Source organism: Numida meleagris, chromosome 3, assembly GCF_002078875.1.
Source record: "Numida meleagris isolate 19003 breed g44 Domestic line chromosome 3, NumMel1.0, whole genome shotgun sequence".
Lineage (NCBI taxonomy): Eukaryota > Metazoa > Chordata > Aves > Galliformes > Numididae > Numida > Numida meleagris.
In genome coordinates, this window is record NC_034411.1 from 54,776,273 (window position 1) to 54,802,739 (window position 26,467).

Here is a 26,467-nt window from a genome sequence, read left to right on the forward strand (position 1 = left end):
AAAAAGGAAATAACACAAGCATTCCACAGGTCTTTGAGGTCATTAAAAAAAGCATGTGTGACCAAATCCCACAGTAATTCTGGAAACCTTGCCAGCCGTAGAAAGCTGACTCCTGCCCTCAAATGCATTGTTAAGCACTTCCACACTAACAGCCTTATAGCTGAATACAGCAAAAGCTGTAGTACACGTGTTGCCCTTCAGCTACCCCTATATAACAGAAAAAGTGAAAAGAGGGAGGAAACCATGTGTCTGGGCCAGGCTTCCCAACATTTAACCATACCTGGTCAGGGCAACAAAGTTCGTGAAGGGTCTGATGCACAAGTTTTAAGGGGAATGGCTGAGGGAACAGGGATTGTTTAGTCTGGAGGAGGCTCAGGGGGGATCTTACCACTCTCTGCAGCTGCATGAAAGGAGGTTGTGGTGAGGTGGGAGTTGACCTCTTCTTCCAAGTAACAGTGATAGGATGAGAGGTAATGGCCTCAAGCTGCACCAAGGGAGGTACAGGTTGGATATTAGGAAAAAGTTCTTCTCAGAAAGAGTGGTGATGTATTGGAACAGGCTGCCCAGGGAAGCGTTGGAGTCACCATCCCTGGATGCATTCAAGAGACGCATAGACGTGGCACTGAGGGACATGGTTAGTGGGCCTGGTGCGCATGGGTTGATGGTTGGACTTGGTGATCTTAGGGGTCTTTTCCAACCTTAATGATTCTGTGATTCTACAACTGAAAACATCCATTGTGTTTATGTTTTGGCACAAGTTGTTTGTTAGTGGCTGCCTCCATAGAAGTTTGTATTTGTAGAACTTAGTAGACAAAAATAATCATACTCTGGAACATTAAAACAACACTATAGGTTAGATGGAGGTAAGAAGTGTGTTACCTTACACATGAAAACACAAATCAATGTTACAGGGTACATCAGCTTCCCATGTTCCATTCCTTTTTCCTCTATCAGCAAGTTTTGGCTGCTGCCCACTCATCGTGCCTGAATTGAAAAATTCTGCAAAAAACTGAGCACATGCATCTTTACTTATTTTATATATGCATTTATTTATATACTCTGTCTCATCTGTACTCTGCCTTTTAAAAAATTTGTAAGTCCAGTGAGAGTTGAGTAGTGTGAATTGCTGTTCGAGGACGCACTCAGCTGAGGTCGGACTAGATTATCCAGAGGTCCCTCCCAGTCCCTACGATTCTGTGATCTCGGTGCACCAGCCAACGCAGCTCATCCGCAGCCCTTTACCGCACTTTTCCACGGCAGAGTAAGCACTCAGCTAATTTCCTCGGGTCCGCTGTTCCCAAACGCTGCACTGATGTATTGCAACCAAGCGATATGCAAACATCTGCTGCAAAAGCTGCTGCAGTAAAGCGCTGCTGCTAGGCGAGCTCCTTCCTGCTGCACGGAGCATCGCAGATGCCTCTTGATTGTGATCCGCTGGCCGAGCCCCGCTTTGCCCTCAGCCTCTTCACCCTGCGCCCGTGGAAGGACGCGCTCCCTCCCCGACAGGTAACCACGCCGGGGTCCTCACACCACTCCCCACAGAAGGAGAGGACAAAAGGCGACAGCGGGAGGAGACAAAAGCTGTCATCTCGTGACGCAACGCTCCCAGGCCCGAGGGACGGTGCCGGCGGAGACACTAAGGCAGGGCCCGCGTACTGCTCCCGGGCCGCGGGCCCCCCGGCTACCCGCCCACCCCGCGGCCGCCATCTTGCTTGCGGCCGGCACCCACAACCAAGATGGCGTCCGGGCGGTTGGCGGTGCCGGCACCTCCCCGCGCCGAGCGGAAGTGACGCGCCCCGCGGCGGCTGCCGTCCCCCAGCTCTCTATGGTGGTTGATTCTTTTTTCCCTGTGGGCCCCGCGTCTCTTCCTCCGGCGAGACGGGAAATGGCGGACGAGCTGCCATAAGGGAGCGGGGCCGCCGGGAGTTCCGCCCGCCAGGTGAGGAAGGGGCGGAGGGGAAAGGGCAGCGGCGAGGCTTGGCGGGACGCTGGCTGCGTGCTAGCGGCCGTACTGTGCCGCGGGGGAGGGGAGGCTGCGGGGCTGCCCCTCCCCCCGCGCGCGCGCGGCCGCCGCTCCGCTCTCCCTCCCCCCCCCCCTCCGCTGTGCGGTGCCGTCCCGCCCTTCCCCCGCCGCGTGACCTCCGCGCGCCGCAGCCATTATCCGCCGCGCCACCCCCGCGCGCCAGGCCCTGAGGCAGCGGCGCCAACGGCCCCGGGGAGGAGGGGCCGGGCCGCAGCCGCTGCTTCCTGCGGGAGTCGAGCCCAGCCGGCGGCGCTCTGCCCCGAGCCTGCGCGGCGCCTCGGGAGCTAAGGTAGAGGTGGGGGGGCAGGGAGGGCGGTGGCGGCGGCCCTGGGCTGCTTCGGGCTCTTTAGGCCGCCCTAAGCCGGCTGCGGAGCGCGGCCTTTCCCGGTGGTCCCGAGACCCTTGGGCCGGCTCCGCGGCCCTTTCCGCCCTTCCTGCAGGAGATGAGCTCGAGGTGTCGCCGAACAGCGCTGGTCACGGGGATGGGCGACCGCCCTGCTGCGTTCGCGGGGGTGAGGGTGCTGGAGTGAAGAGGTGCTGCCCTGCGTGCGGTTGGCCTTGGGCTTATGGCAGGAACTTCCCTCCGGCCTGAAAGCTGTTCAGGCTCCTGTGTCTTAATGCCTTAGTGCTGTGCTGCTGCTCCCTCGCTGGGCCTTCGTAGCCCTGCTTAGAAATCCTCCCCCCCGCTGCTGGTGTTTGTGCCCCTCCCTGAAAGGGGCTGTTACATCCCCAGGCCTATCACACTGTGATATACCACCGCTGCAGGGTCTTGCCCTTTATTTATTGTTTGCTCTGGGACCCTTAGTTTTCATAAAGAAATCAGCTTCTTGTTTTTCGTGTAGTGGTGATCCTGTAACACCTCGCTACAACTTGTCACTCCTTTATCACGGAGATCAAAGTTTTGCCCTAACAGTTAAATTTTACTACAGGAGGACCCAGGGGCATGCAAAACAAAGGAGTTCTCCACACTGCGAGTAGTCACTTATGTAGCTATTTGAGATTGAGCAATGGTTGGTTTGTTGTAGGTGTATAAAAAACATCTCTCGGAATAGTTGTTCTTAAGTTTAGGAAGGGTTGATTTCGAACGTGGGGTCCCAGGAAAATACTATCTAGCTTCTCGTAGTACCTTCTCGTTGCTTTAAACAAAGAGGGGATAAGTGAGAAAGGGCAGGGATTCTGGCATAGAGTGCGCTTGGAGCATGCAGCTTCTAGTGGTGAGGGGGGAAGAGTTGCTTCCTCCTACTCAGCCTTTCTGGTGTTGAGTGACAGCAGTGCTGAGTGGCAGGAAGAGTTTTAATGTGTTACATGTATCAGTACTTGGGGAGTAGCTGGCTCTCTCTTGAGCTGACTGTGGCTTGAGCAAAGCTTCTGTGGGGCTTGCTCTAACCGTCCGTGCCCCAGGTGGAGGCCGTGTCTGCCTTCCTTGGGGACATGGCAGGGCGTGTGTATTGTGGGGAAGATCCTGTTACAGTGGGGGATGCAGAAAACTTGAAGCAGTTTTAGGAATTTAGAAAGGGTCATCAGCAGGGAGCTGTTGTTTGCAGCTAGGTTACGCTTATTAAGGTGGATTCGACTCGGGCTGGTTGTGAAGGAGACTTGTGGTGTTTGAGCTTGTGGAATGCCAGAGAGCGTTTGGGGTTTGTTTACATGTAGTGGAGGTAGGTAGGGGAAACTGTTGAAGAATGCGAGGCTATTCAGTCTGCTGGGAGTTTTTCCCAAATGTATCCGGAAGAAGTGCCTTGCTGTCTTGGCCGCTGTGCTGGCCCTCACACGGCCTTGTGGTAGGCTGGATCTGGAACGTGATGTGGCTCAAAAGTCAGCTTTGACTTTCTCTCCTGAGTTTTGTTATTCTGGATCAGTTTGGCTCACTGGGCACCTCTGTGAGTATCAGTCTTTGGAGTGAGGAGGGGGAGGATGGCCCTTTGTGTCAGCGTGCTCACAGACTATTGTAAAGAGATTGTAGAAACCAGTCTCTAAGGGAGTATGAAAACGCTGTGTTAAGCAAACAAAACAAAAAACAAGCCAAACAAAACAACAGTAGTTCTCTTGTTGTTTTGTTTCTGTTTTGACAAAATTCATAGAAATTAACATTTTGATTTTGTTTTTAGATAGAAGAGAAACACGGTTATGTTTGCCTATAGTTTTACATAACAGAACAGCTATCAATCTTATGATGGCTCTGCAGATGCTTGGAGATCGGTTTTTAATTTATTTTACATATATTTTATATAGTTTTCTACTAAAAGTGAATAAATTAGGGAATTCAGATTTTCACACATGTTCTCTGTTTATTTGACTGTTTCAGTTGAATTTTCTTGCTGTAATTTTTTATGTGGGTCTGTTCAGTTTTTGTAATGGTGCAAGTGTTATGAAGATGATGTAGGAGGAAAATGTGTTCCCCAGCTCTTATTACAGCCTGAGGTAGTTCAGTTAAATTTGTTAAGGTATTTGAGTAGTACTTGTAGAATTCTAGGCAGTGATGATGCAAATGGTACGAGTTTACACTTTCTAATGAATTGTGTTCTGTTCTTATTTGTGATGTGCTACTGTTAAACTTGGGGACATTACAAAAAAGAGGAGGTAGAGAACAGATAAGAAAGCATGGTTACTTGGTGGCAGATATGCAAGCACTGAATAGATGCCTTACACTGCTGTCCTAATAAGACCAGCTTCTTTTTAATTTAGAATATGTATAACGAAAGACTATTAGAAATTCTGTAGGATTTCTTGAAGACTATCCTATCCCCTGGTTCTGGTTGTAGTATCCTTTTTCTTTTGAAGCTTGAATCTCTGAATGAAAATGCATGTTGACAACTGCCTATGAGTTACTTTAACAAGATTTTTGACTTGAATCTTATCGATAGCTTTCAAGTACTGCTTAAGCAAGAGTAACAATGGCTATTAAATAGGTATAAGATAACTAAAATAATACAGCTGAGAGCAGTGTTTAGCTAGTATAAATTTGGATAACTAGTCTAAAATACCTCTTTAAGCTTCCATGTGGTGTGGAATTTCTGAATTAGTGGGTTTAGCAGATATGTAGCGTCTGCAGTATCTGTCAGAAAGCTTTAACATCAGTGTAGTAATAAAGGCTCATAAAAATATTTAAAAGGAATTGGAAACAGGTTTTTGTCCTTAAGTATTTGCCATGTTTGAAAGAAAAATTAAGTGACATCTACTTCGTCGTCATAGTGTTGCTGATTCTGTGGCATATCTTGTTTTTGCTTCGTGGCTGAGGCTGGTTTAAGGCACCCATATATACTGCTGTTACATTAAGAAACATGCTGACTGTTCGGTCATCAATGTGACTTAATATCCATTTCTTAAAAAATGTGCAGTTGGCTGTGTCAAGGTTTGGTAGTATGTTTTCTTTAACAGTACTCTGCTTGCAAGTGCCGTTAAAAAGCTTAAGATCCAGGTTTGTTGCTGCCTTGGCAAGCTAGTTTCAGGGAAGCCTTAGGCTTGCACTGCTGCCAAAGGAAGCAGTCCCGAATGGGGGCTGTCACAGCTTACCCATCATGGCCGAGATGTGGGGTTGTGTCATGAGCCGTTCTGAAACTAATCACGCAGTCCGTATGCTTTCTGATCCAGTTCACAATGTGGCTGCACAAATACTTGTGCTGGCATAAGGGAGAAGACCATCAGGAATGTGAGTTACTAGACAATGGGAGAGAGGGGACCGTTTCTTTACACAAGTAGTGCCAGCTTATTCCGACTTAATGTGGAGCTGCAGTACTTTACTTTGTAATAGCCAGCTTTTTCTGGTGCCGTGATGAAATGCTTGAGAGTCTAGCATCGATTTTCTCACATCTAGGGCAGAAAGCAAGGGGAAAAGAAGCTTGAGTTGACAGAACCATGCAGATAACAGCATTGCTGTTTCAAGTATAGACTGTTTCTTGCAGTCATAGTTCCTTCTTAAAATGCTCAGTGGTAGGCATCTCGCATCGCATTTTTCATATGCAGCTTTGCAACCTCTAGGTCTCTTCTGAGGCTGGTCAAGAGATAAGCTTAATGCAACCAAGTAAGACAGGCAGGTGGTCTTTTGATTTGTGGATTGATGTTACTGCTTGGAAGTGTGATGTGCGTAGCACCTCTTTTTTCGCTGTATTACCTGACATGATGTTCTGACTTCAGACTGTGACAGTGGTGACAAGAGAGTCCCCAGGAAGAGGCTGCTGGTGATGTAACTCTGTATGTACCACTGTTTTTCAAGTTCTCCGTAACAGAGGTCAATCAAATATTTTAATTCTTGCATATTGTAAGAATATATGCATAGGCAAACCTTTATTTTAAAAAAAGTCTAAACAGTCTTTCCGTTTCTTTTCTTACGTATGAACTTTCTTTGGAAAAAGGTTTTTTGCATGTCAAGCATTTACCTGTAACAATTAAATGGAAGCAAAACTGAAAGTAGTTGAGATTTTCTGTTCAGCATTTAAGGTTTTCTATTCAACATTCTTTTATTTTCAAGTCCTTAGCGAAAAGAGTAGTCGTGGTATACCCAGTGGCTGATATTAAAAACTTGTCTTTACAATTCTGATTTCAGTTAGCACCAGCCAATTATTTTTAAAACTTGGATGTAGAGATAACATCAAACTGTAGTAAATATTGATTTTTAAATCTAGTACTGAACTTCAACCACTTAGCTGAAGTTTGTATTAATTTTTCTGTGTAAGAATGCTTTAATTAACCTTTGCTAGCTAATGCCATCTCACCTTTTGTCTAGACAAGATCTGAAATGGTCCGATACACTACTGTGCTCCTTCAGAGACTCATGCTTGCTGATGATGAGAAGTAAAAACTTTATCTTATTAAAGCATATATTTTGTAAAAATTGGAAATATCTTGGTCACTACTAGTGAATGGTAAGTGGAATTTTGATAGCAGGATTTATCAAAACAAGTGCTACGTTTTTTTTTTTGTACATGAAGGAAACATTGAAAACACCTGAACTTACAAAAAATTAACATCTTTGGCTTTAATGAATGTATTGCTGAAATGCAGAATTTCTAGGAGATCCAGCCTGTCTGTATTGAACTGGGGTAAAATTCTGAGTCACTTTCATGGCATTTGAAAATTTTCTTAATGTCAAGTCAGATTACAAGCGTGTATGCGTGAATATATATATATATGTATGTATATTCTTAAGGCTTTGAAGTAGTTAAGGTTGAGGTCAGTGCAAAGTTCTCACTTTTGAGAGTGGTTTCATTATTGCAATTGTATTTTATTTCTGTTCACCTGCCAAAAAAACTTATATTTTTTTGGAGAAAAAAATGCTGGTTATTTAAAGTCACACGAACATTTCCTTTTTAAATAGGAACTGTAGCAGAGTAATGCTTGTATAAATGTTGCAGAGAAATTTAAAAATAAAGCTGCTGTTTTACTAAGTCTATATCCCGTATCTTTCTTGGAAAAAAAAAATCATTCCAGTTAAGTACAAAGCTGTATATTAGAGTTCAAACTCTTATATGAATTTGTCACTTCATCCTCTTGGCTGCGTGCTGTCTTCTCTCATAATTTAGATCTGGCATTTATTTGGGTCTTCATTAAGTCAGTTAGTTAACTTAACCATACGAAAGTGAACACTGAGTGTCTGTCAGAAGCCTTCTCATTGAAGGATCTGAAGCGTTTAGGGGCTTTTGTGAAGGTTATACAGCCCTGGAAGCAGGGCCAAAGGACTGATAATGTATGGAAGGGAAGCAGCATTTGCTCTTGGCAGTGGCTAACTCTTAAGCTGCTCCAAATCTCAACATGTGGTTTCACTAGCCTAGGACTAAATTTGCTGTTTCTTATGTTGTCTTTTCGTGATAAACAGTTCAGTGTTTGAACCCATTTAAGCAGAAGGAGATAATGATCCCTTAATAAAAGTATGTGTCTCTGATGGTCATTTTTTTCTATTCTGTAGGGATCTGTGTTGCTGAAAGGATAAACAGAGAATTTTAAAATAACTGATTGATTGACACAGACCAGTGGCTTGAGGTAAGATTGACTTAATTTATTTTTTAAGTGCTCTGATTGAACCCAACCATTTAAAATCGAGATTGATCTTTTTTTCTTAAAGTTTATGCTGGTGGTAATCTGAAATGTATAAATCTTTCTGAAATTAATGCATGTCCTGTAGAGGTCATCTTTTGTACCATATATATTCACTTGTCATACATAAGAATGCAAATGTATAGATGTCCAACATTTCTTTTCCTTTAAAATTGATATTAGATTGTGTAAAGTTATTGTACATCTAAAGTTTGGTCTGAAATTTCATTATAACAGCAAAACATTTTTTTTGTTGCTCTAGGAAAACTGGTATGCTTTATGTCTTGTAGCTGTTTAAAAACTTGTCTATGAACTGGATAACAAAAGAGATTGTAATCCATCTTCTGTGTGTTTAATTGAACACAAAGAATTAAAACGAATCTTCTGAGTATGTTACGTTCATTTACTTTTCTTTAAATGGAAGGAGCCCTTTACAGACAGCTTACAACGTATTCTCCAAGTTAAATAATTTTAGTTAATTGGAAAGCTAGTTTAGGCTAACACTGTATTATATATTATATTAATATATGTATATAAAATATATATAATGAAATATATATTTTCCCTAGGTTAGTTTCAGATGAGATTAGTCTCTTTGGGGCCACACAAACTCAGTGCAACTGTGATGGGGGAAAGTTATATGGGGCAAGAGTGACCAGTGATAGGGAAAGGTTGGTCTGTTTTTTCTTCTGGATTTGCTTACATGTGTATAAAATCTCTGTAACTCTGTTAACTTCAAGCTATGATTCGTCTTCAATATTTCTTCGTAGTTAATGTATTGACTATATATGTAAAGTTCAATGTAACAAAAAGTGCTTGTTGTGTTCAGCTTGTATTTTCATTATGATAATTGGAGATTTTATGCTTGTTTGCAATACAAAAGCTAAAAGTTTATTTTTTCTCCATTTGTTTTAGTAGTTATTAATAATTGTAGCTAGTGAGTGTATTAAGGTTTGAAAATGTGAATGTTTTCTTGTCAACAGTTTATATTCAGTTTTTCTCATGTGACCCATTATTTTTGAAGCTGGGCATTCTCAAAAGAAAATGTTAATAAGGCAAAAATGTTATTATTAAATTGGAGGGCTTATACATTGCTTTTTAAGCATATTTTAGACTTCCACTGAAACTTTGTGAATTCGTAGATTATAGGATCACGGAATATCCTGAGTTGGAAGAGACCAATAAGGATCATTGAGTCCAACTCCTGGCTCTACACAGGACTACTCAAAAATCAGACCATATGTCTGGGAGTGTTGTGTAGACGCTTCTTGAACTCTGGCAAGCTCAGTGCCATGACTGCTTTTCTGGGGAGGCTGTTGCAGTGTCTGACCACCCTTATGGTGAAGAACCTTTTCCTGGTATCCAACCTGAACCTCCCCTGTCGCAGCTTCATGTCATTCCCTTGGGTTCTGTTGCTGGTCACCAGAAGAGATCAGTGCCTGCCCTTCTGCTTATCCTTTTGAGGAAGCTGTAGACTGTGATGAGGTCTCCTCTCGGTCTCTTCTTCTCTAGGCTGAGCTAGTCAAGGGTCTTCAGCTACTCCTCACATCTTCCCTTCTAGACCCTTCATCATCTTTGTACCTGTCCTTTGGAGGCTCTCTAATAGTTTTATGTCCTTTTTGTACTGTGGTGCCCGAAACTGCACACAGTACTGAAGGTGAGGCCACACCTGTGCAGTGTAATAGTGGGACAGTCACTTCCCTTGACTGGCTAGAAATGCCATGCTTGATACGGATGTGTTTGGCCTTCCTGGCTCCCTGGGCACATTATTGATACATGTTCAACTTGCTGTTGACTACGACCCCCAGATCTCTTTCAGCGGGGCTGCTTTCCAGCATCTCATCCCCCAGTCTGTTTGTGTGGCCGAAGTTACTCCTTCTCCAGTGCAGAATTTGGCTGTTGCTCTTGTTAAAGTTCATGTGGTTGGTGATTGTCCAGCTCTCTAATTTGTCTGGATTTCTCGGCAAGGCTTCTCCACCCCCTATGGAATCAGTAACTCCTCTCAATTTAATATGGTCATCAAGTTTGCTCAAAACACCTTCTAGTCCTACATCCAAGTCACTTACAAAAGCGTTGAAGAGAGTTGGCCCTAAAATGGGGAACCCCACTGGTGACTGGCCACCAGCTTGCTGTAACCCCAGTTAGTACAACTCTTTGGGCCTGACCTATTGGCCGATTGCTTGCTATTGCACTGTGTTTTTGTCTAGCTGTGTGCTGGACATTTTGTCCAGAAGGATACTATGAGAAACAAAATAGAATTATCTCAGAATAGAAATGAACAAATGCTGTGCCAGATTCAAGTATAGACTTAAATTGTCATGTTGCTTTGGGGGGAAAAAGTCTTTTTACACAGTGATTCCAGCCTAAGAAGTAGAAATTTCAAACACTTCATTTGAAGGAGGAGGGCTGGGAGTACTTGGCAGATCTGATGAATGTTCTATGGTTATAACAATAAACTATATAAAATGAATATTTAAATTTAGTTTTAGCTTAGTTTTAGTTTAGATCTAAATCACAAATGTATAATGGTCTAGACTTGCATTATTTCTTGTTCTAATTTGTCTTATATTGTTTAAAATGTACGTTGAGATTTAAGTTGTTAATAAATGTATTTTCTTCAAAGCTCATCTGTTTAGGGAGTGCTATACCTCTTCCTAGTATTCTTGTAGAGTATTAAAATATTATATTATTTACATGGTCTCTAAATAGTTTCATCCCTCTCTTTCTTCTTTCAGCTGTTTTTCCTTCTCAGAAGAAGTATACCTACGGGGGAAAATGGGTCGATCTAACTCTAGATCACATTCTTCAAGATCAAAGTCCAGATCTCAGTCCAGCTCTAGGTCAAGATCCAGGTCACACTCTAGAAAAAAGAGATACAGGTATATTCGTGTCATACTATGTGAGAAATAGTTTTATATATTGAATTTTGTCTGGAAGTTATTTTTCACTTGCATGAAACTGGGATTTTTGTTTTAGACAATAGCTAGTTTCTGCTTTGAATATAACTGCTTTGAATATAAACTTTGTTTAAAATTTGACTGTTCTGCTCTTTTCCTGTATCTTTCCTATACCTCAGTATAAATTCACAATGCAGATAGTTCTTCCTGATTTGTTCTTGGTTGGTTTGATTCTCCCCTCCCCTTTCACATGATGTTTTCTTTGTCCTGTCTCTTTCCCTGTTAGTTCTTCTGCCTTTCTCGTGTGACTTTTCAGATCTGGAGTAACTTAAGGCTTCAGCAGATAAACTTTACTGTATCTTGTCTTCTCAGTTGCCTCCAGTCTTTTCCTTCATTTTCTTACCATTGGGCATAGCCACTACTTCAATAAGAGATGGCAAAATCGGTGTTTCCTGTCTTATCAGCTGCTGCTGTCTGCAGGCTGGTATATTCAATTAAATTGAATAAGTGATGTAACATCATGTTCCAGGCTATGAGCGGTGATGGGTGGAGAACTGAGTGCCATGCTCAAGAGCGGTGGTGATCTCTTAAAACAAACAGAAACAAAAAACAGCAGAGCAAGCCATTGAGGCTGAGAATGTCTTAATCGTGTGATGCTGAAGTCTAAGTTTCACAGTTGCTTAGAAAAATCAATGTTTGTTAAAATTCCTTATGAGACAGAGATCAATATATATTGCAAAATTTACTTGAAGACTGTTAATCCGCCTCCTTTACCATTCTGACTGCATTAGAGAGATCTAGCATTTAGTCCTAAGGCACTTTTTTTTCTCTCCAGTTGTCAAATGTTAACGTTTGTTTTTTAATTCTAGTTCTAGGTCTCGTTCAAGGACATACTCACGATCGCGCAGCAGGGATCGTGTTTATTCTAGAGATTATCGCAGAGATTACAGAAATAATAGAGGAATGAGACGTCCCTATGGTTACAGAGGAAGAGGTAGAGGGTATTACCAAGGAGGAGGTGGTAGATACCATCGTGGAGGTTATAGGCCTGTCTGGAACCGAAGACACTCCCGAAGCCCTAGGCGTGGCCGTTCACGTTCCAGAAGTCCAAAGCGAAGGTCTGTGTCTTCGCAGAGGTCCCGGAGCAGATCTCGTCGATCTTACAGATCTTCCAGGTCCCCAAGGTCCTCTTCATCTCGTTCTTCATCCCCATACAGCAAATCGCCTGTCTCTTCCAAAAGACGAGGGTCTATGGAAAAGCAGGCAAAGAAAACTGAAGGGGCTCCTTTGCAAGATAGCCCTTTGAAAAATAAATCACAAGATGAACAGAAAGATACATTTGAACATGACCCATCAGAATCTCTTGACGATTTTAATAAATCATCAGCAGCTTCTGGCGACATTTGGCCTGGCCTTTCAGCGTATGATAACAGTCCGAGGTCACCCCACAGTCCGTCTATTGCCAGCCCGCCTAGTCAGAGTTCATCTTGCTCTGATGCCCCTTTGCTTAGTACAGCCCACTCAGCAAAGGACACACCTCAACATTCCCATTCCATTCAGCATAGTCCTGAGAGGTCTGGCTCTGGTTCTGTTGGAAATGGTTCTAGCCGTTATAGTCCTTCTCAGAATAGCCCATTGCATCACATCCCTTCGAGGAGAAGCCCTGCAAAGACAATCCCATCACAGAGTGTTCCCCGTGAGGAGCCTCGAACACGTTCGTTTTATCCTGAGACTGGGGAACAGGAAACTGTAAAAGGTGGAAAGTTTCTGAAAAGGTAGGAATTAAACTATCAAATTAACATTGCATCTTAAAGTACTGAAACAGTATTTTTTACAAGATCATCGCTGTGCCTTGGAAAAGGGAATGTGAAATACTAATGAATGCTTTTAATAATTTTAGTCTGGTTAGAATCTAGTTTTCTCCTCCTCTAGGGTGCTTCGAGTTCTTACTGGATGATTAGTGGAGACAGGGACCAGTATCCCTGAAGAACTCCATTGTGTTTTTCCTTTGCAGTACATTTTGCTGTATTACATTTACTGTTCAGAAAAATGTTAATTGGAATGACGGATCAGACTTGATTGTTTGACAGTGACTTCTGTTCAAGCACTTAAACGTTTTAATGCTTTATGTAATTTGAAATGCAAATATTCTGGAAGTCTGAAAACCAAGATGTTGTATTATGATTTATTTGTTAACGTAAACAGCATTAATTGCTAATTGTATGGTGCTATGTGACAGCTTTTTTTTTTGCATTACCTAAGAAGGAGGGTAGGTCTTAATATTCTTGGAATCTAATTCTACTGATGTGAGGAACAATGTTCTTAAAATGGAATGTGTACTCTTCCAAATTTGTTCTAAAAGTATTTGATATATTTGATAAGAGTAGTAACTGAAGAAGGAAGTTATAGAAATCTTATTGACATTAGAACATTTCTTTCTAATTTGCCTTGTGTTTCAGTGGGTTTATTAGAAAAATGACTTACAGACAAATATAGATACGGTCATACAATTTTTAAATGAATTTGCCCTGTCAGTGAGTTTTAGTATGTGAAAATATACTGCTAGAAGATTTGAAATATATATATATATAAAAAAACCAGGCTTGCTTGAGGTTAGATGTACTGCTGCTGGTGGATGTGTTTCAGACCTATGTGAAGATAGTGTACAGACAAAGCAGTAGCTAAAATCAATTTGTGAATGTAGTTAGGACATACAGCTGTCTCCCCGTTGGATTAATTCAGATTTCGGTTATCAAAGTTTTATGTGAATTTGATAGGGAAAAAAGACTGGTGTAAGAGTATGTGAAGCTATGTACCAATTCAGAATGAACAAACCAACCACTAGCTCTTCTTACAACCTCTAGTGGAGAATTTCTGCATGTTCTACAGAAGGGCATTATTTTCTTCAAATGCTTCCAGTAGTGCATAAATGACAGTACAGTGTGAACAGTGTGTGAAATTTACTTGCTAAAGTTGAGTGGCTCAGCGGAGTGTGTTTTCTTCTTATTGCTGTGGGGTTGACGCAAAAGAGGAATGCAAGTGAACTGGAATGAATGCAATCCAGAGTTACCAGTCTCTTCTTTGCTATCCACAGGTACACAGATGAAGAGTCTAGAGTATACCTGCTTGATAGGGGTAATACCAGGGAGAAGGAGGCCCAGAAGGAGAGAGGATCAGAAAAAGGGAGGACAGAGGGAGAAAGGGAATGGGAGGATCAGGAAACTTTAGACTTTTTCGTTGATAAAGAGACTGGGAAAGAGAAGTTTAATGACTCTGAAGGGGAGGACACAGAGGAGACAGAGGATTACAGACAGTTCAGAAAGTCTGTCTTGGCAGATCAGGGTAAAAATTTTCCTACTGCATCTCACCGGAATGCTGAGGAGGAAGGAACCAAATACAAATCTAAAATAACAATGAAGGGCAGTAGAGAGAGCGATGGATTTAGAGATGAGAAAAGTTATAAGCCTAAAGAGACTGGCTATGTAGCGGAAAGGCCTAGTACAACAAAAGATAAGCACAAGGAAGAAGACAAGAGTTCTGAGAGACTAACGATGAAGAAAGAAACTCAGTCACCTGAGCAGGTAAAGTCTGAAAAGCTCAAAGAACTCTTTGATTACAGTCCCCCTCTACACAAGAATCTGGATGCGAGAGAAAAATCCACCTTCAGAGAGGAGAGCCCACTTAGGATCAAAATGATAGCCAGTGACTCCCATCGTCCTGAAGTTAAACTCAAAATGGCACCAGTACCTCTTGATGATTCCAATAGGTAAATTATTCCACTTGACAAAGTGGTTCTCCACGTGCTCGCAGTGTCACTCATCTTTATTTAAACTAGTGGTTTCTTTCTGTGTGTCTTTTCTGTTGTTGATGCATTTTAGACCTGCTTCCTTGACTAAAGACAGGCTGCTTGCTAGCACACTTGTCCATTCCGTCAAGAAGGAGCAAGAGTTCAGATCCATCTTTGACCACATTAAGTTGCCACAGGCCAGCAAAAGCACGTCAGAGTCATTTATTCAGCATATAGTGTCCTTGGTTCATCATGTCAAAGGTATGTGTTCAGTTTACCATATACACATCCAGCAGTAGCATTTAAGACTGTTAGCTAAGACTGTTTGCTGTCTCTAGTACAGGAAGACTTCAGCCTTCTTAATGTTGATTTTGTTGAACCTTTCCTTTGAGGTATACATAAAATAATTAGAGAAATAATAGCCACTGAAACAAGTATAAAAAAAGCAAGTAGCATAGAGCGTAAGAATAGTCATACTATGTTTCTTGTTAAATTTTTTAAGCCAAAGTAGCACATAGTTTGATTTTTAAATTTTTTTAGTTAAGCACACTAATTTGCTCAATCTTTTTTTCTTCAATTCTATTTGAATGTCTTTTCACCTCTTCATATAGCATTGCATCTCCTTTTGGAGCACCTCAGAACTCATAACCAGATGTTTACTAGAAAGCTTTTTTTAGTCTCAAACTGATAAAGTATAAGTGGTGGTGCTCTAAATGATCTTAAAATACACTGCTTCATTCTATTTGTATTTGACAGCATTGCTGGAGATGAGAATTTAACTTCTAGAAGCTTAGCATGGGTTAAATAAATCCCATTAAACTGTTTATATACTAATTATTTTCCAATTTAACAGTAGTGGCTATTGTTTACTACAATAAAATCAAAACACTTTTTTTGTGGAAAAGAAATCTGACAAAGTGGATGTATTTTATTCAGGTCACGTAGTGGCAAAGTTATTCATGAACAGATAATTCCTTAAAATCTAGTGCAGATATCTAGAGTTTTTTTTAAATCCTTTGTTTTTCCTGTAGCATTTACTTAAATTTCACCAGGCTGTTGTCTTATTCTTGTATTTAATATACTAAGAAAGAATTTGCTGGTGAGCATTATTTACCATATCATCAAAAGGAGAATGTCAAAATGCTAAATGAGGTGAGAGGTTTGAGTGTATCTATCTGTATGTGTTGTTTTAAAGATGCTTTAGCATTTCTGAAATAGGAAAGATTTTGGTGCTAGAGGAATGTTTTTTTCAAGTCTTATTTTGTTTTTGAAGTAATTCTAGGTGACTAAAGCCAAATGACTTTGTGCATTTTGAATTACTTAGAAAAAAAAAAGTGGTTGTAGGTTATGTTAATGTGGTAGACTCAAAATATTATTGGGATGCCTGCTTAGAGTGTAACAATCATTGTTAGAAAATCATTTTATTGATGATAGATCAAAGCCTATATCCAGTGAGAGCTTGGCTTAAATGGCACATGTAAGGTGAAGGTGAAGTGTTACTGAAACTCTCACATGTTGATAAAAAAAATTAAGACTTTTTCTGTGTTAAACAAAAAAACTGGTAAATATGACAGCTTAACAGAGTATCTGGTCAAGTTTTTAGTATATGTAAAGTTATGACTGTTTTTTGAAAAGAGAACTTCTGTATGCGTTTCAAACTTACTGCGGTCTATGGTCAGATTTAGTAACTCTTTTGACGATTTGAAGTGATGTTCAATATTGGTGTGATGCGACCAGTCTGAACAGCTCTTGATTAATGTAGAGCTGAAAATGCCCAGTGATGTTTTCTTTTTCATTGTAACTAGGTCCTGGAATGTGTTTTGAAATGGCAAAATCCATGTTACAAAAGTAAAATAGCTGTTGAAAGATACAGATGCCAAACAGGCAAAGTTGAACCTTCTGTCTTCCTGGCAAAAATGGCATAAAAACAGAGTTGCTAGCTCAAATTCCTGTGTTTGATGGAATTATGATTGAGGCACTACCCTTGTAGTGGCCGTTTCAAGTTTTAATGGTTGGTTATGAGACAAATACTGGATGCCGGGCGGTAAGTTGATACAGATGTATGTTGACCTGTTAAGCAGATAGCTTGCTTCATATGTAACATTTCATAGCTCATGACTTTATGTATTTCTATATTACATTTAAACACATTTGTTGAGCTGGTTTAAAAACTTGAGTTTTGCTGTTGCTAATTTAACTGTCTCTGAAAGCAAGAGAAAATTTGTCAGAAGTTGTCAGGTTTGCCAAGATGCCAGATGCTTAAATTAATTTATTTACTTTTGGATGTGTTAGTTGCCTTGAATCGTTATCATCACAACTTCAAACCAATAAATTGTATTATTTTAAGAAATGACTCGTTATTAGGTCATTCGTGTAGTTATTGAAGCATACCTTACTTAAATGATTTCACTGAAGTAACACTAACTTAAAAGTTGAGCTGAACTGTAAAACGTACTTCTTGCAAGTATTCATGACGCAAAGTAATCTTATTTTTTTTCTTACGGACAAAGTAGTAGAAAATCACTTAGATTGTTCCTTTATTTCATTAGAGGAGAATGTCATTGAAAATGAACAAGTCTAATCCGTATATGATGCTTGAATTAGATTAATACAGCCATGGTGTAGTTATAAGTAGATTTGCAGTGATTCTGTGCACTGTATCTTTGTTTGGAATACAGAATGTGTAAGAATAGGAAAACCCCACACTTGCTTGTTGTTCTGATATATTTACTGAAAATACTGTTTTTGCCTGCTACTTGCCTTTCTGTCAGGAGTAAAATACCTGTCAGTTGAATTAAACTAATGAAACAGTGTTTTTCTATTGTAACCAACAGAGCAATACTTCAAATCAGCCGGAATGACCCTAAATGAGAGGTTCACTGCATATCAAAAAGCTACTGAAGAGCACTGCACTCGGCAAAAGAGCCCAGAAATACATAGGTATATGTTAATTGCTTATGTCTCCAATAATATCTGCTAATGTTTCTTTTAAGAACTCAGAATATTTTTTCTGTTCTATATGTAATAATTTGTCAATTTCTGTATAAATACAAACAAAAAAAGAACACCCAAACCAAAACAACAACAACAAACCCTGGAAAAAGACAAAACCGAACAAAAATGTTTCCGTAAAAAGAAAATTCAGATAAATCAACTCTGGCTTCATCTGTGGTTTTATAGCGGAGTCTTTTCTACCTCTGCATCTCATTTGGGATACGCTTACTTTTCTAACATACAGTGCTCAAATATTGAGGGAGAAATGTCTTGCATATACAGGGCTTCATTTTATTGTCAGCTTTGTTCTTCAGTGTGAAGTGCTCCATCTCGTATCACTTAGTTTTTGTATCTATTAATTTATAGCAGGGTTTTTTCTTTTGAAATCTGAGAGCCTGGAAGGTAAGAAGATAGGTATGCAGATGTAGTTTCTGATCATTTGCTTTTAGTTACATGATGCAGTGTGCTGTATTTGTGTTGTGTGTGAGGTTCTATTGTCTCGGTTTTCAGCTTTGTAAGATCTCTTAACTGATAAGTAACTTCAACTATACAGCAAGCTGTCAGTGGTTTTTTTTTTCGAAAGTTGGATTTTAAACTGGCTCTATATGCTGATCTTCTGGAATAACTGCTATCTTGAAATCTCTCCTTGAAATGTGAAAAATCAAACAGCCAGTTTTGTGTATTTATCTATTTGTGTACTTCACAGAACAAAACTAAGGTTTTTAAGTTCTAGCTTGCTTCTGTATTCTGATGGTGGGACTTGATATGCAAGAGTTTGTTCTGCTGCTAAAGTGCCTTGTTATTCAGACTTGAACTGTGTGAGGCCATAAACAGTTGCATACCCATATGGCTAGACACTGCTTTTATTTTACATTTAGGAGGATTGACATCTCTCCAAGTGCCCTGAGGAAGCATACCCGTTTAGCAGGTGAAGAGAGGGTCTTTAAAGAAGAAAGTCAAAAAGTAGGTTCTGAGTAAATGTCAAGTATCTGTTTCTGAACTTAATGTGATATTTTTCCCTTTGAATCTGAACTTCTAACTTCGTGTAAGTTTGTGTATATCAGTCTTCTAGAATAACTCACATTACGTGGAGTATTTGCTTTTCATAACTCTTTTTTTCTGAGTAAAATGTCTTACCAAGAAGCCGGTTTGTGTAGCACAACGTGAGTATATTGATATTGTGGCAAATAAGGTCAAACTGCTTCTTACCCTTCCTTTCTTTTGGCTGTTTCTTGGCACATTTTGTGTCCAAGGACAAAGAATAGGAGGAGAAAAAAGTTCTGAGGTGCACAGCAGTAAGGCTGATTTTATAAAGGTACATGTGCTCTGCTTAACGATAATTAACTGGAAAAAATGTGTACTAAGGTATCCTACCAGACAGTATGTTATGGTCAGTCTGCATCAGGAAATAAGTATCCTGTAGGCTTGATGGGAACGCTTGTTTAAAATGTAAAATCTTAGCTGTTCTTAGATTTAGCCTGTGAAGGGCATTCACTTAAACTCAATTTATGTACTGAAGAGTTGTTGTAAATTCTGTCTTGTTTTGAAAATTGAGGCGCGGTTCATCTCCTCAGATTCTCTTCTGGATGTTTTCTTTGAAAATTTTAGTAAGAAACGTATTTTTGCTTACAGGGAGATAAAAAATTAAGATGTGATTCTGCTGATCTTCGGCATGACATTGACCGCCGTAGAAAGGAGCGAAGTAAAGAGCGAGGAGACTCAAAGGGCTCCAGGGAATCCAGTGGGTCAAGAAAGCAGGAGAAAACTTCAAAAGATTACAAGGATTACAAATCTTATAAAGATGACAGGTAAATGTTTGAAATCCCTATATAGGGTTTTAGCTTCTAATTAGCCTTTTGTAATTGTAAGCTTAATTGCTTTCAGTTTTCAATGTTTAATGGAATGTTTAAATTTAAACAAATAAAATTATTTGTTTTACAGCAAATATGTATTATCTGTCTTTTACACGGCTTATGGTGGATGAGGACAAAAACTTTGGAATAGCAAGCTAACACTGAAAAAAAAATGACAAATTAATCTGTCCTATTATCCAGGCTACATCAGGAGGTTGGACTTCAATGCAGTACATTTCTATAAACAATTTGTGTAAGAACTTTGGTTCGTTATGCTTGATTCCGCACTTTTTCAACTCATAACACCCAGAGTATGAGAATCTTACTGATACTTAGTTTTAACATGGGTGAGAAGGGGAATCTTATTATTATTTCTCTCCTAAAGCCAGTGGGCTATTTTTTAAGGAAAAAAGTTAGCATATTTCAGTGGATACTGTGTAGCAGTGGTAAGAGTTACATCAGCTATAACCTTCCTTTGAGTAATGTTATCTTGTAAATTGGGTCAAGTTAGAACTTGAGGGGATTACTGGAAGTCTTGCTGTGGGATTTATTTTCCTGCTTTGTACTGGGTATACAATGAATTCTTACTTGTGCTTCCTGTTTCCCATATGTTTTCTGACTCTGGTATCCACATTACCTTCCACTGGCAATTCCATACAGGCATCTGCAGAGGGCAGCCCATGCTGTATGCTCTCAACAGTGTGCAAACTGAACTATGTAAAATTTCTGTAAAGCTTTGCCTTGAGGGTTTTCTTCCCTTTGGTTTCTGGTTGGTTTTTTTTTTTTTTGCCTCAGAGAAAGGCAGATCTTAAAAGTAAGAGAACCTCTTAATGGCAACCTAGAAAAGCTCTTTGCAGTTTGCAGACTGCTGTTTTCCAACTCACTAGCAATAATATACATTTAGTCCATTTAAATGTCTAAGAAGAGGCTGGAAAGTGAAATTATATCTTGCCTTAGCATATGAAATACATTACATATACGTGTGGCTTTATAACCAGAAGGGGGATAGTTTTTTGTAAAATATAAAGAAACCCCTTTTAGCATAGCATGTTACAGTCTATCTAGTGCTTTTAAAATAGCACACAGTGTATCTTTTTTATTTTTCAGTAAGCAAAAAAGAGAGCAAGACCGTGCTAGATCTTCCCCATCTTCCTCTCCATCATCATCTTCATCCGGTTCTCGAGAAGAAAAGGATTGCAAGAAAGAAAGAGATGAAGAGTTCAAAACTCACCACGAACAGAAAGAATACTCTGGTTTTGCAGGAGTCAGCAGGCCAAGAGGCACCTTTGTAAGTTGCATTTCTCCTGTTCTCCCCCCAAACGATGGAGACTGTAACAATAGTGTAACAGATTAAATGAATTGTTGCAGTACTTAATGTTAGTGTAGACCTTTTCATAGTCGTGATTCTTGAATTCTTTTACATGATGTACCAAATCTGCAGAGCTTTTCCTTCAGCATTATCCAATAGGAGTCTTATTTGGTATGTAAATATTCAATAGCATAATATTAGAGACCCTAGTGTAAGGATTGGAAAAAATGATTTCTTGTTTATTCCTTACTATTTTGTAATTACGCTGTTTCCGAACAGGATATTAAAACTGACCTTTCTATAAAGGTGAAATCTTGTGATCTGTTACCTGTTACTCTCTACAGTTTGTTTTCTTTTCCCCATAACTTTCAATTTTACTTTGATCTCCTTTGTGTGTGATGTCTGCAAATTATTTAATAGAGAATGGCACACAATGGAACACGGACACCAATGTTGGAAAAAACTATACTGGGGAGAGGACGTGATATACTTGCTACTTTTCAGTGTTTCTCTAGCCTGGACTAGCCACACTAAGCATGCAAGCATATTAATCTAGCTCTGGAATGTGTTTTAGCATTGTGATTTGGAATGTACCATGTTGACCTTCATGGTCTTCATAACACTTTTAAAGGTAAAAATTGCATGTTACTGTAACTTACCAGGAAATGTGGCAGAATTAGAAAAGATGAAGAATTAATAGAAGAGGTCTTGGAAATAAAAACAATTATACAAAAATTAAAAATGCCTTAAAGGTCTTTTTGTGGGTGGACAAAAGACAATGGGTAGGAGCAATTACATGCTTTCCCCAGTAGCTCCTTTGTGTAGCCTGTATTTAAGGCAAAATAAGGTAAAGAGGCATTGTTTTATATAAATGTACATTGTTTGTAGTAGTGCAAAATAAGTTCTGAACTACAGAGAAGAGAGTGTCTAAAATGCATGTGAGATGTGCGGCACTTAAGGTTTGAATCTTCAATCTTGGGAGTTGTAGCTACTTCTTTTAAAAGAAAAATAATCCAAGTTCCAAATTTCGAACTCTAAAAATTCCATTTTCTTGCTTGCTTGTTATTCTTATAATTATCCAGGGAATAGCTGTGTGGTGTAAATGCACCAACACTTTGGTGTAGATATCAAATATGACAGTATTGCCCAATTCCCAGGTGCATGAGCTAGCAGCACATGGTTAAAAATAAGCAGAGCGTAAAATCCCCTCCTCTCACAAAGAGGATTAGAAAATCAGATTGTACGTATCTTTAAAAAGAGATAGTACTTCTCATGAAATTTAAGTAGATCTGAAGTGGAAATGTATTAGTTATCTAATATTTTGACTAATGGTGACTGCCAGTTATGCCTGTGCATTAATAATTGGTTGATGTTCTGTAATGACATGCATGGTCATACATAGGCTTATCAGCCAAACAATAACTGAAGAGGAGTGTTTAAACAGATAGGCCAAGCTGTTGACTTGAATATTCCACTTCAGGGTACAGACTGGTTAGTATTGAAAGATACTACATGGCTAATGTAGAAGTGTCTTTGTGATTTAGGCTAATAGTGCATGAATTCAAGTAAGTACTGCTGTGGTTTTGGAGTAAAGAAAATGTTTTTGTTGTAAATGCTCCCTGAAACAGGAAGCTGTAACATCATGGGGAGAATGTGGCTGTCCAGGTAGATGAAATCTTTCTGTATGCTAAACTGTCAGTTTAAGTTAGTGTTGACTTTTCACTAATGCTTACTGATAGGCTGAAATGTTGAATTCCATGCTTTGTTGTACATAGCATAAAACCATAAATGCTCTGAATAGTTTCGAAGTAGGAAAACAGAAATAAAGATAAGTAGAATGTTTCTAGTTTCTGAAGTGTATTGGAAGGTTTTGTGAGCCTTTCACTAGACTTTTTCAGACTGATTCAAAGCACTTTTAAAGCTGTCCAGCATTAATTCTGCATTAGAGATGTTGGAGCTTAGTGGAATTAGGTGTGCACAGAACTCCTTTATTTTTTCTTCAGGTTAATTAGATCTATTTTTGCCCATGTTTATGGGGCATATTTATTTTTTTAATAAATGAGACTCATTTCCAGTCACATTTCTATATAGTTACCTCTGAAGACCCAGTTTTATTCTTTAACTAGATTGTTTATAGAAAGCATGTTCTGTAGTAACTGAAGGTTTTAAGAAGTCTTATCTTCCCTGATAAGTCTCTTATCTGAGACTTTTTAATCCTGTCGTCTTAAAATTCTGTTAAATTACGATAAAGAACACTAGAGGTACTTCAAGATAGAGTTGTTTTTCGGGATGAGGAATTTACTCATTTGGAATGTAATCTGTCTTAAAATGCGTAACTGAATCTCCGTTGAGAATGAGTGGCACAAAGTGGACAGTTACTTGCAGAATGCATTATTTGTATGTATTCTAAAATCACTTTCTCATAACAGATATCATTGTCAATATACGTGACTTCACTTCCCCCCGAAAGATTTTTCCCCCCTTCCTTCAGTCTAGGTTTTTGTTTGTTTTTGTCTGCAGACAGCTTCAGAAGCTTCTTCCGACCTTTGTTGCAACAGACTGCTTTACCAGTAGTCAAAGGAAATTTCATTTTGGTGAATGTAGGTTAATTTATGCCAAGAACTCAAGCATGGTTTAACTCTTACGTTTAGTAGGATCGTTATTTCAAAGTGAATGCTTGAATGTATTACTTAAAGTAATATGTGATTTTTTTTAAAAATAGTTTTATATTTTTAATTAAGAGCAGAATGAACATTATCAGTATCAGAAAACTTGAGCTTTTTGTTGTGGTTTTATGTAAATGGCTTAAATAAAATAACATTTTGGTTAATCAGTTTCGAATTAGGGGCAGAGGAAGAGCCAGAGGAGTCTTTGCTGGAACAAATACTGGTCCCAGCAACTCAAATACTACTTTTCAAAAGAGACCGAAGGAAGAGGAGTGGGATCCTGAATATACCCCAAAAAGCAAGAAATATTTCTTGGTGGGTGTAGAGAATTCTATCTTATGCATGCTTTTGTTTTTTCCGAGTGCGTTTTTATGTTTGGTGTTAAGGAGATTGACAGCTACAAGCACAGAAGTCGCATGCATGTTCAAAGTGTGACTGCAGTTATGTAATCAAGAAAACACCGGCGTTCTTGCAGTGCCTAGTTCAGCTTATCTTGTCTTTCTGCAGCAGGCTGGAAATAACTGAAGCTTAAGGTAGAATTCTTCTCTAAAACATATTAATCGGTGAGATAGGGAAGAAGGCATACTCGGGCTAAAAGTATGAAAAACAAAAGCAAAAAGACTTGTGCTGTATCTTTGTGGGTTTATCTCTATATGGCATTCAAGCTTTGTTTTTACATTTATCCAGAAGCCCACAAAAGTGAAAGATCAGGAAAAGCTAACAGTGTTTGTGGATGGATGTGGGCCAACTCTGCTATTAGCAGCCTTTCTGTTCTTACCTGAGTAGTATGATAGGCATAGGTGACCTTAGTTGTGCCTTTTTTTCCCCCATCTGGATTATGAAAGGAGGACTGTTGATACAACTAACCAGTAAGTAGCTTAGTGTACTGAATATTTAGTCTCTGCTGCGACTGATTTCCCTAACAATGCCAACTTCTAACAATATCATTTCACCATTGAAAAGCGTTAGTGAAGTTTAGACCTTCTCCTGTAGTATTAAGTTTCTTTCACAAATACATTAACAGGTAATCCAATAAATGATGCAACTGCAATTTGCACACATGTACAAGGTTTTCTCCCTGTTTCCACCCGCATACACAGAGATGTGATCATCTGTTCACTAAGAAGTTCCACGACAGCTAGAAAAAAAGTGACTAACTAGAGCTGTTCGTTTTTTCATCTTCAGGAATGTTTATTTTTTTAAAAGCCACCCTGTAAATATTTGAATGATTTATAATTGTTAGTAAGCTGCTTATGTTTAATAGTTTAGATTTCTTTCCAAATCACAAGTTAAAAAAGTAGATATTGGAGCAGTTGTTCATCGTTCTTCTAAGTGTAAACATCTTATACTAAATAGTTTTCTGTCGTGTCCATGTAGTGCATGGAATGTTTGTCAGAAGACATATCAAACTCTGTAAGACTGTATTTAGCACCAAGATGGTGAACGTAACGCTTCCTAACTAGAGAAACTCGACTGTTAAAATTAGGTTTACGTAGTTTAAAAATGACTTGCATTACCTTGCACAAGTAAAGTAGGGTTTCTGAAAACTTTCTTCAGTTATCTTTTCTTAAGTATGAAGAATTCTCTCTGCCTTAAAGTAAAAAATAATAATCATAATAAAAAAAATCAAAAGCACATTCCTAGAGTTCCTTTATTTGATTTTTTTCTTAAAACTAGTGAGTACTTATTTCTGATGACTGGAAAAAATAAGTGACAGATCTGGTTTGTTACTCGCAGTGGGCATACCCACAGCTAACGAGGACTCTTTAAAACAGGGTTTCAGGGTACTTACAGCATTATTAGTTGTAGGGATATGTTTCATAATGTAATGTACAGATTGTCTGAACTGTTTTCAATTTTTTTCTTCATTGTTTTTTTTCTATGTATAGTGTAAATTTGGTTCAGAGTACCTGCGTTCAAGAGGTGTTGTAACCTTATTGTTTGGTATATTATAGCATGATGACAGAGATGATGGTGTGGATTATTGGGCCAAACGAGGAAGGGGCCGTGGTACTTTCCAGCGTGGCAGAGGGCGTTTTAACTTCAAAAAGTCAGGTAGCAGTCCGAAGTGGACACATGACAAATACCAAGGGGATGGGATTGTGGAAGATGAAGAAGAAACAATGGAGAACAATGAAGAAAAGGACAGACGCAAGGAGGAAAAGGTAAGTGGTTTGGCACTGGGCAAAACATCTATCTTTTCTTACAGAATCTCAGGCAATTGTTGAAGGGGAGGGGGAGTATCACTTGGAAAAATATTTTTAGTGTTTGGTTATTAACTGTTTACAAGAAGACTGTTTTCTTTCTTTCTACAGGAATAACCCTGGAAGAAAGCTGAAAGAGCAGCTTTTGCACCACCCACACAACATTTTTAATATGTTCTTTTTGTTGTCAAATGAATGTAAGCATTTTACTTAAATTTTACTGTTGGAAGTAGTTTAGAGGGATTGTTTTTCTGTTTTAAGCCTTTAGGAGAAAAAAATCTTGATATAGTAAACTATGTTAATGATCGTACAGTTAGAAAGTAAAATATTTGTAACAACTTTTAAGAAATTTTACTGTTTGTTATATGCAGTGTAATTCTGCTTTGTCCAAATATATGGTCAAGTACAACTCCTAAAAGTTTTGATTCTCCCCTATGTCTGTGTTTTATTCTGAAGTAAACTTACAGCTCTGCACACCTGAAATCTTGGAGGAGCATTTTTTATCAGCTGATTACTACTTCTGTGTTGCTTTTTTCATTAAAAATGTTTTTAATGATAGTTATCCAGACGTAACATGAATACAAAGTCATGTATGAGGTTGACTGTACGTTAGGTCACAAGAATCACATTTACATGAGGTGTTGAAGTGATAGACCTGGATTCTTATTCTCACATTAGGGAGGTGAACTAAAAGAGCGTAACTG

General features: G+C 39.2%; 1 protein-coding gene across 13 annotated transcripts; it reads left to right on the forward strand.

Moving 5' to 3' along the window:
* BCLAF1 (BCL2 associated transcription factor 1) lies at positions 1,369–26,246 on the forward strand. Of its 13 annotated transcripts, none has more exons than XM_021389888.1 (14): positions 1,372–1,506; positions 6,747–6,885; positions 7,926–7,999; positions 10,789–10,932; positions 11,820–12,725; positions 14,045–14,716; positions 14,829–14,998; positions 17,572–17,677; positions 18,610–18,694; positions 19,364–19,539; positions 20,692–20,872; positions 23,728–23,874; positions 25,515–25,724; positions 25,875–26,246. In XM_021389888.1, the coding sequence occupies exons 4-14, from the start codon at positions 10,829–10,831 to the stop codon at positions 25,878–25,880; spliced, it is 2,763 nt and encodes a 920-aa protein (XP_021245563.1). In that variant the 5' UTR covers positions 1,372–1,506; positions 6,747–6,885; positions 7,926–7,999; positions 10,789–10,828; the 3' UTR covers positions 25,881–26,246. The 13 variants fall into 13 exon arrangements, with proteins under 13 accessions (XP_021245568.1, XP_021245563.1, XP_021245560.1 ...); XM_021389885.1 differs by lacking the exon at positions 1,372–1,506 and adding an exon at positions 1,549–1,939; XM_021389894.1 differs by lacking the exons at positions 1,372–1,506; positions 6,747–6,885 and adding exons at positions 1,549–1,939; positions 8,623–8,724.

Bases quoted from the DNA above. Each gene is read 5' to 3' on its own strand.
- BCLAF1 (XM_021389893.1), top strand. From the start codon at position 10,829: ATGGGTCGATCTAACTCTAGATCACATTCTTCAAGATCAAAGTCCAGA. The intron at 12,726-14,044 runs GTAGGAATTAAA...TGCTATCCACAG, and splicing joins GGTGGAAAGTTTCTGAAAAG to GTACACAGATGAAGAGTCTA. The intron at 14,717-14,828 runs GTAAATTATTCC...GATGCATTTTAG, and splicing joins CCTCTTGATGATTCCAATAG to ACCTGCTTCCTTGACTAAAG.